Raw genomic sequence first — 16,015 nt, 5'->3', positions numbered from 1 at the left:
GATTCTGGGATTCATTATTCCTTCCCATACATACATGAGAGAATGACACTAAAGAGAAACTGCACAATTTTTAAACATACTGAATTTTTTTAAAATGACAAAAAAATCAGGTAGTTTTTCTGGGACAGTTTGGTTCCTGAGTTGTTTTCTGCACCGAACACGGCTATCCAGCGCACTTTGGATAGAATATTTTTATAGAATCATTTGTTCTAATCTAAGCATTTATCATTATATGCAAAAAGATTTCTTGATGAGAATATTATAGACGGTGCATGTTTTTGACATTAGCATTTTATTTGGATGACTAATCTTGCAGATGTGAAATTTTAATGAATTATTCATGAAATTGCTTTCCTCTGAAATTTTAGTTTGCTCTTAATGCTAGTTATTAAACATTTTGTTTTTCTTTATAAAATTTGATGAAGAGAAATAGGAGTGTGCTTCCTCAGGAGACAGCCCTCGTTGGCGCTCCTTCCCAATCCTCCCAGTGCATGCTTTCCTTGGAAATCTCATCCTCGGAAAGGGCTTCTGTTCGACTGGTGGTGCAGCTTGTAGAGAAGCCCGACGGTGACTCGGCTCTGAGGCAGCTGGCTGAGGAGCCCCAGCCTGTGCCTCGCACTCAGCACCAGGGGTCGGGGAACAAAGTAGGCCGGGGCAACGTTGAGCACCAGTGTGAACAACCAGCGTCTTTATTGCATATGAGAACGCTATCGTGTCAGTCGTCAGTACTGACTACACCACATTTTTTTTATTGTCTGTAGCCACAGACATGGAATGATGGAATTACAGTTGATGTCAAGGAATGAGTTTCTTTTATGCCTTATCAAAACAAAACAAAGCAGCTCTAGTTACTGGCAGCACGAACACATGGAGCACCACGCTCATGTCCGGACCGCGCTGTGGCCACCACGGCCGCCTGCAGGGAGCAGGGTGGCATGAGCTGCCAGGCCCACGGGACGCCTGGAGGGCTGTAGACCTCCTCCTCTGGATAAAAGGGTGAAATCGACTTGCAAAACATTCAGAACGTCCGGAGGGGATGCCAGGAACCCAAAGGCACCGCACAGATCGAGGGTGGTCATGAGCACTGCCGCGTGAGCCCTGCAGGCAGCTCAGCTGGGATGGGTGGGAAAGGGGCAGATATGCATGAAGTCGCCTTGTTTTTATGATTTAAAAAAGAAAAAATCTAGTGATTTACGTCACATTTTAGGTTAAGAATCCATGATTTTCTTTATTAGGTCTGAGGGGACACTGGGAGCATCCTTTTAGGACAGCTGGAAGGGGACAGGGTCGGCGGTCACTCTTAGTGCATAACCTGTTTCTTTTCTTTGCTGGTCCAGCCTGGCAGCCTCGCTCGTCTTACAGGGACAGACTCTAGGGACAGGTAGGGTGAGTCCGCATTCCTGACACTGCCTTAGTCTGACACGTGGGACCCCCTCCCTAATGTATGCCTTTCTCTGAGGAGAGGAAAAAAAAAAAAGTAACAAACTGTCTTTACATCTTGGCACCTTGTAAAGTTTTTTTTTTTTTTTATACAAAACTTCAAATATTTCCAACACTCCCCATTATGAATCACTACTTCACTGATAAACTTTGAAAGTGTGACCCCTAGAATTTCATCATGCAAAATATTTACTGCAGCAGGAGAAAACATTTTTAAACAACATTTTTTTTTCTTTTTTCAAATGTATGAACTTGTTTTAAGACAGCCAGGAAGGCAGTGGCAGGATAAAACACAAGGGACAGGAATGTATTAAAAAACAGATTAAAACACGCACCCACGCACACACAAACCTGTACAAAATGCTCCAATCGATGATAACGGGGGAAAAAAAATCCATCAACTATGTTACAATTCAAAAGCAAAAAAAAAAAAAAAAGTTTCTCCCTCCCACGTCAGAAAACGTCATCCAATATTCTCAAAGCAAAGGAAGTACAGCATGTTCTGCAATTCCATTACATACAGCAGGTTTTTTTTTTTTCCCCAAAGATGTTTCTGTTGTTAATATAAAGCAGTTGCACAAAAAGCAAAGGTGTTTTGACAAACAGGTGTATGCATTTATTCCTTTTTAGGAACAATATCTAAAAAAAGAACCGCCCTCTGCCCTCCCCCAGAAAAGACAAAGATTCACACAGACACATTGGGATTTATGTACAACATAATAAGCCCCATCCTAAGGAAGCGACCGGAACCCCCATGGGATACAGAATTGGAACTGTAGAAATCATAGTGACATTTGCTTGCTGTGAAGCCTGAGAATTGCTTTTTCAGTTGGTTCTTCTGCAAGGCTATGATACCTGCAAAGATATGTAAAATCTAATTTTTCTTTTTTTTTCTTTTTTTGCTACAGTCTTTAGACTAAGCATGCAAGACATACAACTAGGTGCAACTGAGTGAAATGTATTTTTAAGTTTTCATCATTCCTAAGGTTTGGACTGAGGTATGCGTACTAACAGTCTCTCATGCTGTTACCGTTACTCGTGTCTAGCTACACATGCTGAGAATGAGCTAATCTACCAGATTTTTATCCTCTTTTGAATACCACACTAACCAGCAACCACTCCGTTTAGAAGCACGGGGCCCTTCCCGGGACCCCCCGGCTACTGCCTGCACATCACGAAGCTGCCTGGAGAAGTGGGGGAGCCGTGAGGGACCACAGACTGCCCTTCAAATAGAAAGCAGAGTGACGCTTCCAAGGTCATTGCCAAAGACGTTTTTGTACCAAGCTTATGAGTGGACAGGAGTGTTACTTTTTTTTTTTTTTTTTCATTTTAGTAAATGAAAAATGTTGTCCAAAGCCTATTCCAAAAAGATAAATAACATAAAGACAAATTGGAGGATCTATGCCAAAATAAACCAAAATTAATGCAGTGATCACAGCACAGTTCATAAACAAAAATGGCATGTAATCTCACTAAATAACAACAAAAAAATTCTAGAAATGATATCATGTGGTCTAGGTTCAATTGCAGATGCTTTTCGGTTCTTCCTGGTTTTCAGCTTAACTGTCTCCTCTATTGGACATGCTCACTTCCGGTGGCAACGCTCACAGCTCTTTGAGATGGGACTTCGTTCCTTCTGTAGCAACTATAATACTGTGCCCTATTTTCATCTTCAGTAGCCCCATAATTTTTCTTAATAAGGATGAGTTTTGGTCTCTGTAGAGGTACAAGAAGAAGAAAAAAAGAAAAACTAGAAAAAAGTAACAACTTTGGTTCCTTTACCTACTTGGTCTTCTAAATCTGCTCTATGGCCAACTTTCTCAGGTTAGCAATAGCCTGTATCTTTTATCATTTGCTTCTAAATCCTTTCACCTCCTTTGATCAACAATAAGAGGATATTTGGCTTCATCAGATAAAGCATAAAACAGAGAACATAATTTACCTTTGTGTAATATCTTTGGTAATTTTAGAAATAAAAGGTACAAAGAATATAAATTAAGCTCCAAAAGGCTCTCAAACTAAAAACAAAAGCTACAGTTCTAGATAAATACATGTCAGGGAAATGGGTGCAGACGGAGGTGTGGCCGGGCTGGAGGTCCGAGGCCGTGGCGCTGTGAACGCCCGGTGCAGCTCCCCCGAAGCCCAGGGCCTGCAGGAGCCTGGTCTACCTGATGTCTTCTGTCAGCTTTCCACACTGGGGGACAGTGATCGTGACACACCAGCCGCGCACCTCCCAGACACACACTTCGGCATTTGCTGAACTCGGTCCTCATTAACGCCCTCAACAAGAGCGACCTGAAGTCTAATTTGCATTTAAACAGAATAGTGCCACCAGGCAGCTCCAATGATCCAGCCTCCACACTGCCCCCCTCCAACAAAGTTGCTTTGGGGAGCTGGCCTCTGGTCACTTTGTAGTCAAGGCAGCCCACGGTGGTCATCCCAGCAAGGAGCCCCAGACCCTGACCACGGGGTCATGGAGGGAGAGCCATTCCCATCCACGAGGTCAGCCTAATCATCACCGTGCCTGCCTGTGTCCTTGTGCTGGTGCAGTGCTGTGGCATTTATTCAGAATGATGCTTCTTATTTTCAAAAAAAAAAAAAAAAGGAATTCTGAACAACCCCTCACCACCCCAATACTGCTCTGTGGAATGAGTCTGCATTGTTCTGAGTGTGTCTCTCTATATATTTTTTTTCTGTCATTCATTCTCTTTCTGGCAGGATGTCCCATCTGTGTGACGGGACCTTCATGTGTAGAGTTGCAGCATTTGGGACCTTTTTGGAAAAAGACCAAAACGGAATGTTTTCTGACTTCAGAGAAACGTGGTGGCGTCTGTAGGAAAATGGAATGAGTGACAGAAAACTACGAACGAGAAATGACATTCAGCTCTGTGTAATAAAAAATACCTATCAACATTCATCACAAGGTACAGAAAACTTTAAGCCTCCAAGAGGCCGTGGGCCAAGTGGAGGCCTGAGGTCAGAACTTAAAATGGTAAAGTAGAAGGAAAAAAAAAAGCCATACATTAAAAAGTTTGGGATAATTTTAACCCCACCCCCCAATACACACACAAAGGCCTTCCCCATCCCAACTGGAAGCAAAAAAAAAAAAAAAAAAAAATCAAAAAACCCAAAGGCGTAAAGGCAGTGATAATCAACATGCGGTACTGTGCAACAGGTCGTCCACTGGAGTCCTGGATCCTGGCAGAGGCGTGGTCTGCAGCTCAGGTGCGCAAGCTCAGTCGGCGTCCTCAGTGTCCAATGCCGGCAGGACTGCAGTTCAAAGTCTGCTGCTAAAAGTGAATCTCAGTTTAGCAAATTTACAACACTGATGTTGACTGTGAAGAGAGGAAAATCCCAAGTACCAAACGAGTCCATCCAACGCACAGAGTACAAATTCCTTTTTTCAACAAAAAGTAGAAAAATCAAAAATACTCCCAAATGGGATTCTTGATGGCACTAAGAGTTAACACGTTTCAGAGTTGCCAAAGTGTAGTGAGGCTCCTCCAGCCTGTTCGGCCAGGCCAACGCAGAGCCACTGCACTGCAAACTTTGGACATGTTTTTGTTTCTCGTCTCCGATCTTCCCTCTCGGGCTGGCCCCGCCCCAGGTGTTCACTCCATGTCCTCATTGACCGGTTCGTCTTCATAATCTCTGTCATGGTCAAAATCTGGACTGTGGTTGGCTGTCGTCACCAAGGACAGAGGCCCTTCAGCTTCCTCGGGATCGAGGGGCTCTTCTTTGACGTGCACAGGATGCCTGGGGAAATAGAGAGAGGGTCAGAGGGCACGTGGGGCCTGGCGCACCCTGACCCCACACTGTCCCACATGGGAGCTTTTTGCCGCTCAGGGGCCCCGTGTGGCCAGCGGCTCCCATGTTGGACCGTGTGGAAAGCCGTTCTGTGGTGCCACTCTGACACAGCTGGTCTCGGACCGGGGGCTTGTGTCCTGCTCTATGGTACTCTCAGTCCCCAGGACCTTATTAGAATGTAGCAGTGAGTCAGGTGGTCTGGGGGCAGGCCTGAGACTTTGTATTTCTAATGTCCCCCAGCCCGAGTGTCCGACAATGGGCCCGCGTGGGGCCCGGGGTGGAGGTGGGGGAACACCACCATTCAAATCATTCCCTGAAATGGGAATCCGTAACAGCGATGGTTTGTGGGGACCAGAGCGCAGGAGATGGGGCTAATCGTGGCTTGCTGTGTGCTCTGCTTCGCTAGTTAACATGCAGAACCTGTGAAAGAACTCTCCAGAGGACGACCCCAAGCAAGGTCCTATCATTAATCAACTTCAAGCAAACACAGCACAGAGACACCATGATACATGCTTGAAACTCCAAATTAATGCATATTTTTACAAACTGTCAATAAGGCAAGAAAAGCCCTGCCAGGAAACACAAACGGAGAGGAGAAGTCTCGCTCCACACAACAGTACGATAAGGAAGCGGGCCACAATCAGAGTAGTGCTGTCAGCCATAAACAAGGCAAAACACGCGGCCTTGCTGGTAGCGGCCACGGGGACACCGGGCCTCGATGAGATCTGCCAACTTTCTCATTATAGACCGGAGCTTGGTTCACCCGAAGGGGACTGGGGTGATCACACAAAGCCACTCTGATAACAATTGAGAAGTGTTGTTCGTAAATCATATTTACAACAGATCCTTTGCAAATACAAATTACGTTCTGTTGCTGGGCTTTTGATATGTAAAAGAACCATTCAAGTTAAAAAAAACTCCCCGTCTCTGGGACTGGCTGCACAGAAGGGAGGATTTTTGTTTTAATTGACGTTATCAAGTGTTAGTAAGGAGAGGTCGTGCTGGGATGGTTGGCTCCCTAAATAATTGATGCTGTGTGCAACAAAGGCCCCCAGAACCATTTAAAAACAAACAGAGGTGTGCTTGGGACTGCCCTGGAAGACGAAGATGCAGACTTCAGAATCAATCGGCTCTGAAATCAGCATGGCATACAGAGAGGTTGGGGGACAAGATGTCAGATAAAGAGCTTTAAAAAACCATGCCCCTATTCTTTAGGACCACTGCCAAAATGAAACGAGGCTTAAGTGTTGCCATACTGCATTTTACGTGTCTTGTTTTTTAGGAGTCCTCTTTGTCTGCGTAGGACCCAGGCCTTGCTCTATGATGTGCACGACCCAGTGCAAAATGCAGGGTTCCCAGCGACACTCAGGGCAGTGAACCAAGCGTCTGCCTGGTGGGATTCCCTGTATTCTCCTGCCGAGAATCCAGTACACTGATGGATGTCCTTAGCTGGACCCTACTCAAGGTCCATTTTGGCTGCTCGGGCCTCACAGACACTGCAGGAGCGCTGTGACTTTGGCTAGCTTTTCAGCCACGGTTGTTAAGGCTACCTGAGGCCGTCTCTAGTCCCTCCCTGTCAACTGTTTGATGGATAAAAATGGTGACTTTTTTATGCAATCTCTCTACTTCTGCTGATTTACCTCCTTGGGATAAATTTCTAAGAATGGAATTGTTGGAGCAAAGGCTAAAACATCTTTATGGCTCCTGTGATTTACTGTGATATTAATTTCCAAAGGGGCTAAGCCCATCGAGACTCCATCTCGTCAGGATCGAGCATTATGTTTAAAAGCTGGTCTGCGGCGTGGTGGGCTGGGGTCCAGCGCAGGCCCCCTCAAGCTGCACGCCGCTGACGACAGTGCAGGCTCCTGTTCCGCATCTTCACTGTGGAGACCTCCTCAACATCGCGTCTCCTTGGAGCGTCCGCTGGACGAGGCTTGTTAGCCCTGTACTGTGCCGCAAACGTCACTGTCCAGACTTACCATAAAAGACTCGCAGTAGGAAAATGTATCAGAGATATTAATCTTCTTGAGTTTGTAAAGCAGAATCTGATGAAGTCATAGAAAACTTTGGGTTGGGGGAGTGAGGAAAGGAACCGTGGGGGCCTTCCTGGGGGTCTTGCCTTGTCGCTGTAGACTTCCACAGAAAAAAGACCCAGAAACAGGAAAGGTCCCCACAAAACAGCTCACAGAATCAGAGAAGACAGTTTCCCCCAAGTTCAGCATTTACTTCCCCAGAGACAGGGCATCCCTGCTGGTTCTACCCGAGTAACACACAGCAGGTCTGCGGCAAATGTTAACCATCAGACCCACTGTGAGATGGCCTGACCACAACCAGGTTAGATACAGGGCTTCTTGGAACTGGCAGGCGCTGGCTACAGCGCTCTTGGAACAGAAACGCAGAGGTAGAGATTGCCAGGTACCCAGCCGCTAAGGCCCAGGCCTCACACTCATGCCCGCGTGTCTTCTGGAGCTGGTGTGCACCTTCAGCATCTTCTTCCATTGAACGGTGAAGTGCAGGTGCAGACCTGGGCTTTCTCTTCCGTCTGAGCAATTCCTTTGTGCCTCCCCTCTGGGACATGGCTGGCTGGGGTTCAGGCACTGTGATCTGGTGGGGACACATGGCACAACCCAATTCTGCTTTGCAACTTCTTTACTTCCTCTGAGGATAAGAGTATAATGCCCTACATCCACAGGCTCATGACTGCTTTCAACACCAGGCATCAGCTGGACTGCTGTCCCCACAAGGTCCTCTAAGCCTTGCCGTAAAGTTGATGACTTGATTTATTCCAATAGACTGGAACAGTTTAAAAAACAATCCGCCTCAGTGCACGGAAATGCACACTGGGCAAGAGTAAACATGTCACTATGGGATTCTCTTAATGGGAACAAGAGGGTCCCACAGAGTGCCCAGGGCAGGGACGGTACAGGACCTACTGCTGACTCAGGCACACCCAGCGAACGCAGGCACCCGAGATCTGAGCAACACCTCTTCCTACAGATCTGGGATTGTTTCCAAGCAGTTGAAACCTTCGTTTCACAAGAGTTGTGCTGACTGGGGAAAAGTGGTTGTTGGTAGTACTGGGGTTAACTTGGAGTTGCTTGATCTTGCATGACAGGGAGCACCATTCTCAACTCAACCCAGCCCGGGAAGCGTCATCAGATCTCTTTTTCTTTGCACTGAGTTACAGGAATGTTTATGAACTAAACGTTGGAGTTTGTGCAGATGTTGAGAAACAGCAGGTTCAGAGTTTTTGTTCTAATGGGCATTCCTTGAGGTAGCTTGTACGCCAATTTATAACTGCTCTGAATTTCTTAATATCTGCGTAAACCCTCCTGTCATGACTGAAAGATGAAGACGAGTGTGGTAACAATCGACTCAAACAGCAGGCTGCTCTAGAAGGGTGAAGTGCAGCAGTGTCCGTGTGAGGGACCAACGTTCCTCAAACACTGCGCAGCGGGTGGGAAGAGCTGCTCCTGCCCAGCCTTGCCAGAGCACTTTGGGCACAAAATGCAAACGCTAGGACTCTACATTTCTGACCCCCACGTCCTGCAGTTACCATGGCAGAGGGCACTGACGCTGGTCATTAGATGCCAGTTCCTTCTGTGGCTAACTGCTACAGGTCACAACTTCTCCTGTCACTCAAACCATCTTAAAATACAATATTGGTCAGTAACTCATGGATGTGGGGGCAGATGGCCCATTCTGGGAGCCACCAGAATGCTGCCAACATCGAGTCCCCTTCAAGTGGGCCGCAAAGGAAGCTCGCTGAAAGGGAGAGACTGTCATTCTGAAGCTCCAGCCACCTGCAGTCATGTGGTTTCGTTTCTCTGGTTTAGAACTCTCCCCACTCAGCCCCCCACCCCTGGGGACAGCAGAGCCCCTGGGTGGCTTGGGCCTGTTGCCGTTCCCATTCGGCGAGGCCCCCGGCCGCCCCTTCCCCTGTCGTGTGTGCACTCATTACCCTCCGTCTGCTGCCGTAATGCTCCTATTAATTTTCCTTTTGATATTTTAAGAGCAATCTATAAATCATGCCGCCTTTCATTTGTGCCATCATTAATGCTCGGTAATAAGGCTGCGGCGTCACGTTTGCCATTCCAGTTCTCACCCAACCAAGTAAACCACCTCTCTCCTCTCCGCTAGGTCCAGGGCTCCACCTGAACAGCGTGTCTCAACCGATGGCCAGATGCGCACCACGTGTCCCATGCACTGCTGCGTGCAGCGCCAACCGTGTTTACAGGGATGGCAGCAACTCTTCTAGGAACACAGTTGTCTACCTGGGTTCCGGACACTGTTGGACAGGTACGCAGCGCCCAGAGGAGGAGCCGCGTGTGGGGCGGGCAGTACTCACACGGCTTGCAGAGGGGACCGTCCGGGACTGCTGTCGCTCTCGTTGCTGTTGGTGTGCTCCATGGCGCCGTTGAGCTCCTCCCGCATGGCACTGGCCAGGTTGCCCAGGGTGGGGTTGCCCATGGAAGCGGTAGTGTATAGAGGTATGCTGTTCTCCGCCATCGAAGCCTGCCACCAATGAGAGAGCGCGCGTGAAGATGCAGGCGGGGGCACCCTGCAGATGGCTGCTAGGGAACTGGAGCGCAGGTGTCAAAGAGGTGGGGGGCTGTGCTTCCATAGCGCCTGGGGCACGCGCCAAGGGAGGCCCTGGGGAAGAAGTCCTGGCCCTGCCCAACCCAGTGCTGCAGTGGCCATGGGCTGTCTAATGGGAGGTTTATATCTGATGCCTTTTTTTCAAGAGAAACTGAATATTTCCAGATCATAGTGGAATATAATGGAATTTTCATTTCTTTATCCATTTTGATGACTCCGCTATTGGATATCAGAGATCTGATCAGATTATTCTGGCTGCATCGCTCACATTTATGAGGACTTCCATAAACACTTACCTCTTAGATCCTATAGAAAAGGAAGGGATTATAGAATTGGAATCAATTTTTAGCCCCCCCCCCCACCATTCCTGTTTTAATGGGTTTTGAGTCATCTTTTGGACTCACGCCAATCACCTGTGATTTTAGGATGAAAGAACAATATCTGGCAAAAGGAAGTTTTAAATCTCATTTATGTTTGGTGCCTATGAAAAGCAATATTAAAGGTGACAAAATCACTCCAAATGAGTGTCAGTGAAAAAAAAGTAGAAATGGGAAAATGCTACCCTAACCCTTGGGTGGATGCTGTCCCCTGCACTGGTTTCACTGGGGGGTGGCTGTGACATGGTGGCTTTTCATTTTATTCAAGGGGACAGACTGAAAAATTGGCAGTTGGTAATTACACCAAGATTTATCCAGACTGCCCCATGCCTGGCTTTCCATCCTAGACAATCAATCCAGCATGGCAGCTCCCACTGGCCTCTCATGCAGGAGTGCAGGCTCCGGTGGACATCCTGGCATTGAGAAGGTAGGAGCCAACCACAGAGGCGGAGAGCGCGTGGTAGGGGTGCACTCGCAGCGCAGGCACACCCATCCCACTGCCCTCCACTTCTGGGGGAACACGCTGGTTTTCCTTCCTAGTGTGGTAAACTTATTGTGATCCCCATTCCCCACTGTCCTATTGTTAAGTAATTTTCATTAAGTACTTTTACTCAAACGGGTCTCTTGCAATATAGCGTGTTGACTTTTTGGGCCAGAGCAGTGGGCAAAATTACTAGTAGCATTGCAAGCTGCAGCGGGATACCCCTCTTCACTCCCCGTGAGACAGCACGGCAGTCCAGTGTCTGGAGAATCCCCAGTTGCAGGGTCAGTGATAGCCAAGATGCCTCAGAAGTCAAGTCAAAACTGAAATGGCTGCAAGAATGTGCTCCTGGAAGTAATGCCTCACCCTCCATGGTAAGCATTGATTGTGCTGGGCTCCAAGACCTGCAGAGGCGAGCTGAGCCTCTGACCATCCCACCAGGTTAGACACACTTGACTCCTGCCTCAGGGTTTTTTCAGCAGTTCATGTCCCCTTGGGAGCTGGGGTCCAAATGTTTTTTTGTTAATATAGACTTAAAGGTTCCTACCTATGAAACTGGCACCTCTGCCACAAGAGTGGATGGGCTTAGCAATGGTGCCCAAGTCCATCAGTACCCGGCGTCTGCCTCCCAGGCACTCGGGGCGGCTCAATCTATAAATACGAGCTTTACCGTTACCCCTAGTTACTTCCTTTTTCAGAGCATAATGCAATCTGTCCCGAGTCCCATGTTTTATTTCTGTAGTGGATTCTGCTGTCCTATTTTATAAATTGTATACCATGCATTATGTTGCTCTAGTAATTTTTTAAAAATGATACTGTCCCACTATTCTTGTGTTGAAAAACTGGTGCTAGTGGAAAGGAGGAGGGACAGGCTCCCAATATTCACGCCCACCTGATGTACGTAAGGTATCCTCCATCATCGTCCAAGGATGAAGGAAAGAGAGGCATCCCGTGTGAAGAGGAGGATGTGGGGCCTCCAGCCTCGACAAGGCTGCTCTCCAAACAAACCCGGATGCTCCCCACAAAGCAGAGAGCATGCTGCGGCTGTCCAGGAGGAGGAGGGACACAAAGCTCAGCTTTCTCTTCAAACCCGTGAACAATAGAAGGTCATGTGATGCGGTGGCCTATCATCCCGCACACTAATAGCTGTGCTAGAGTAATTACACTTGTGGTATTTTTGCCTCAAGTGAAATTCTGAAATAAGAGGATGGAAATTATGATACTGCTGATAAATATTAATAAGTGAACTTTTAATTTTTTTGCCACAATATTCAAAATGCTAAGCATCCTGCTAATGCTGAAGCAGCCCGATGCGTGTGCCTCCAGGGAGTACAATGCTTTGTGCACTTAAGAAAAAAGTTTAACGGAATTAAAATTTAATATCTAATTAGAGCGAGGCTAATATATTTTGCAATGAGTGTGGGAGACGTGTGCCTCAGCCGCGTGTTCAGGAGGGCCATCCATCTTACCTGTAAAGCCGCATTGAGAGGGGTGCAGTAGGCGTGGCTGCTCTGCATGTTTTTAATGAGGGAAGGGTTACTGCGTGAGAAAAACAGAGACTCAGAGTTAACTGCAGTCCAGCCCCGAGCTCCTAGCTCCGTTTTAAGCTTGCTGGTAGCCTTGCAAATTAGAAACTTCCCCCACCAACCAACTCGGAAAGCCGGGCTGTGCACATACTTCTTGCGATAGCCTATGCCGTTCAAGGCAAGGGGGTATAAAATTCTGGCTTACCAGACGTGGGGACTCCCTCCCGAGATCTCTCTGCAAAGTTTTAGTTGCTGGGAAGCAAGCCCTGGGCAGAATTGGACTCTGAAGCATCCTAAGGACCTAAGCCCTACAGACAATGCCTGTGGGGGCCGGGCAGAAGCCTATGGCACAGCTGGGTGTGGGCCTGGTGCTATGCCTGTGAGCAGGAAGCCCAGGAACTCCTTTAAGAAAAGCTCTGGACTTTCTCCCAGAACTACTAAAAAATGACACGGCACACACGGAGGGGAAAGGAAGCTGTCCGTGTTCGCACCTTAAAGGAAACATGGTAGGGGCCACCTGATCAAGTCCCCGCCACGCTCGCTACTATCTACGTTATGATAAGCAAATAAGAAATTTGTCCCATTAAATGACTTTTCTACTTGTAGAAATCATGGGTCCCACAAAAAATAAATCATAGTCAGCTGCTGAGTCAAAATACAATTAATAATTTGCATCAAAGACGTCAAAAAAGCATTGTTCAAGGCACTGGCGATCCAGAGAAGCGAGAGGACATGGACGCATCACACAAGCCAGTTCCCTGGCAGGAAGCTGCGGCACTGCTACGAGGTGAAATGCACGACTCCATGGGATGGGTCAACCATGCAAAGCCAAAGCCACAGCAGAAAACAAAAGGAAAGCAAGTAAAGGCTCTTACTGTGCGACAAGCTCGTCAGAGTCTGCAGCGGGGCAGTACTTGCGAGGACGGCCTCGTTGACTATGGCGGCCACGTTTAAACTCTTCGTCATCAACTGTCCAAAAGGACCCAGACTCATCCTCTACTCTGACAAAGCACTTATGCAGTGACAGGTTGGTGCGAATGGCACCCTGGGATAGGAGCAGCGGCAAAGGAGATGGAGTGGCACGGAAAGGGGACGGGGCGGGGGGGACACACATCCAGTACAGGGGACAGGAGAAAGAAAATAAAACGCGATAAGCATAGGCGAATGGCTCGTGAGGGTTAATATGCGCTGCACCTACACGCTAGCATGGGATGCGACAGACCAGCAAGCAGGGCGGGGCTGGCGGGGGCACACGACAGGAGGGTGAAATGCTTTTTTGCTTCCCTTGACTGAGACAACGTGAAACCAGTTCTGTGGTCTGACAGCGTCTCGCAGCCAAAGCCTCTACGTCACACGAGTTAGCACAGTCCGAGCTGGGCGCAGAAGTCAAACGTGGTGGACGTACCCACTGATCTTTTGTGGCCTTCGCTTTTGGAACTCTACTTCATCCACCGTCCACACTGCCCCTTTAACGTTCTCTACTCGCACAAAACACTTGTGAAGACTAAGATTATGGCGCACTGCATTCTGCAGCAGGTATAAGAGAGAGAACATTTACAATTTCTGTAAGAAAAGACTCCAGAAACAGTACATTCAGCCACACAGTCCCCACGGGAACACCACTCCCCAGCTGCCGCCCACCCCGGGAGGTCCTTCCTGTGCTCCAGGGAGACTGGCTTAACTGCACTTCTGTCTCCCCTCTGGCACTATCCAACCAGAAAAGGCGGAGGAGCCCCAAACAGGCCCTACAAGTGGCTCTGGATTAATAGTGTCACCGTGACTTCAAAATAAGAAACTCTGAGCTTGAAACGATCCTCTTTACATGATGAAACGCTGTGAAGTCCAGGGCAGCTTTGCCTTCTCAGAGCCTCTACAAGTTGATGAGGGAAGATTCTTAATAGGTTGTTACCACTGAGGCATCACCTTGAAGGCCAAGAGGATCAGGTGAACTAAACCCCAGGGGTGAGCAGCACCTTACTTTCCCCACTGTAAACGAGAGCAGCTGCCCATCAAGTCAGGGGAGAAAGGCTACACGCCTGCAGATGAGGGTTTCTTTCCCATGTTAGGAGTCATTTCTGATGGAGACTTTGCATGTGTATAATGTACCGTGCACACAGGTCTCCACTCAAGAGCCATGACCCTTCCTGGGCCCGAGTAAGTACCGAGCAACCCCTGTCATGGAGGAAGTAGCTCAGCTGGGGTGGCAGAGCCCCTCTTCCCAAGCCCCTTTGTTCTGGTAAGGCCATCGTTCCCACCACCTGGAAAATGCGCTCTCCAAATGATCCTTAATTTCTTGCTGATCATAATCGGTGAATTCAAGCCAGAATCATTTTTGATATGGTATATGTTGAATATAATAAGCTGTTTTGTGGGATGGTGACATGGCCTGCTCATAAGGAGCATCCACAGGGTAAACTCCCAGACGTATTGACTAGCGTGAGGGTTAACACTATCAAAGGCTATCCTTGATTCAAAAAAATCGTGATAGGTTTGCCTAAAAGCTCCCTGAAGTCACGTGGCATGGTGCAGTTAGGCTGGGGGAGAAAAATTTCTTTGCTCATAAAGTGCCACCGAGCACATGACACTGACCGTCTGCTGCAGTCTCCTCAAACAACATGGAAGAGACGCTAAATACATGAAGCCAAATTCCCTTTAAAAAAGAGCATGGGAAACCAACCCACATCACAGGCTGCTGTGCGCCTGACTGCCCAACCCAGTCAGAACCTAAGCCCCGTTTTCCAGGACCGCACAAACACTGAGGCAGAGAGCAACAAGTAACCGAGAGTTTTCGAAAAAGAAAGCGCTCTCTTGGGTCCTAACCTGATATCTGGGCATTTCATCAGAGCTCACAGAGGGAACAGTCTGCATATCTGAGGCATTAAGTACTTCATCTAGGGCTGTTTGTATTAATGACACCTCTTCCTGCACTTTGCAAAAATGAAAAAGTTAGATCTGAGCTTGAATTTATATTCACGACTGGTAACTGTTTTTAAATTTCATCATTTGGTAATTTATAAAAGGCAATTTGAAGAAAATGTCTGCCTCATGCTTCTAACTCCCTAAATTTTTAAAAGCATTTGGGGCTCAAGATCCTTTGTGTTTTATCTCCCAAGTCAAGTGAAAGAAAGGTAAGATTTTGAACGAAAAGTTCCCTTCGGCACTCACGAGTCTCATGAGTTAACTGTACAATTTTTTTTAAAATGCTAATTTATCAAAGATACATTGTTTGGCTTTGCTTTCCTCCCATATAGAATTAAGAAAGCAGAGGGGAAGGGATACATATCAAGTAAAGCAAGTTTTCCCTGCAACCCATAAATCCCGTCGTGTTTCGACGAGTGATATGTAAAAATCCTAAAATGTTTCCATCAAACAGTCTATTTTGCAGGGATCAATGAGATTCCAGGTACAGAGATGCCTGTTAGACTGTATTAGCTGTCTTCTATGAGCAACAGGCACCAGGAAATTGAAAAGGGGGCCTAATCTAATACGAGGGATTATGTCCCAATGGGAGCCCTGAACCAACAGGGGAGGGGGTGAGCCATGGACCCCAAGCATTGCTGATGTGTGCCACATACGGTGTCATAATGCACCTCAGAAGCTGCTCTTCTTCCTTGGGTCCCTATGAACAACGTGACCCTGTGCGAGACAGTCTGTTCCCTTCAGAGCTACCCAAGACCGGCTTCATAAAGCAGTGCTTTCTCTCTAATCAGCACCATTTGCAAGTACTTGGGTTGGTGAGCTTTGACCCAACCAATGGAGGTTAGGGCTGCCTGACCTCCAGGCAG

General features: G+C 47.6%; 1 protein-coding gene across 10 annotated transcripts in view; it reads right to left on the bottom strand.

Moving 5' to 3' along the window:
• Positions 1-665: 665 nt before the first annotated feature.
• Positions 666-16,015, bottom strand: part of Foxp1 (forkhead box P1) — a 528,005-nt gene continuing 512,655 nt past the window's right edge. For all 10 annotated transcript variants that reach the window (XM_046425582.2, XM_046425581.2, XM_046425575.2 and 7 more), the window contains 4 exons: positions 13,636-13,757; positions 12,174-12,243; positions 9,596-9,762; positions 666-5,196 (listed from right to left, as the gene is read on the bottom strand). In XM_046425582.2, coding sequence (XP_046281538.1) covers positions 5,052-5,196; positions 9,596-9,762; positions 12,174-12,243; positions 13,636-13,757 — 504 coding nt within the window. In that variant the 3' untranslated portion in view covers positions 666-5,051. The remainder of the gene's footprint in view (positions 5,197-9,595; positions 9,763-12,173; positions 12,244-13,635; positions 13,758-16,015) is intronic.

This window comes from Marmota monax, unplaced genomic scaffold (genome assembly GCF_021218885.2).
Source record: "Marmota monax isolate L192 unplaced genomic scaffold, Marmota_monax_Labrador192_F-V1.1 WCK01_AAM20220418_F8-fsc00028, whole genome shotgun sequence".
In the NCBI taxonomy this organism is placed as follows: domain Eukaryota; kingdom Metazoa; phylum Chordata; class Mammalia; order Rodentia; family Sciuridae; genus Marmota; species Marmota monax.
Note: the sequence above shows the minus strand (reverse complement) of the source record. Positions and strands in the feature narration are given on the sequence as shown.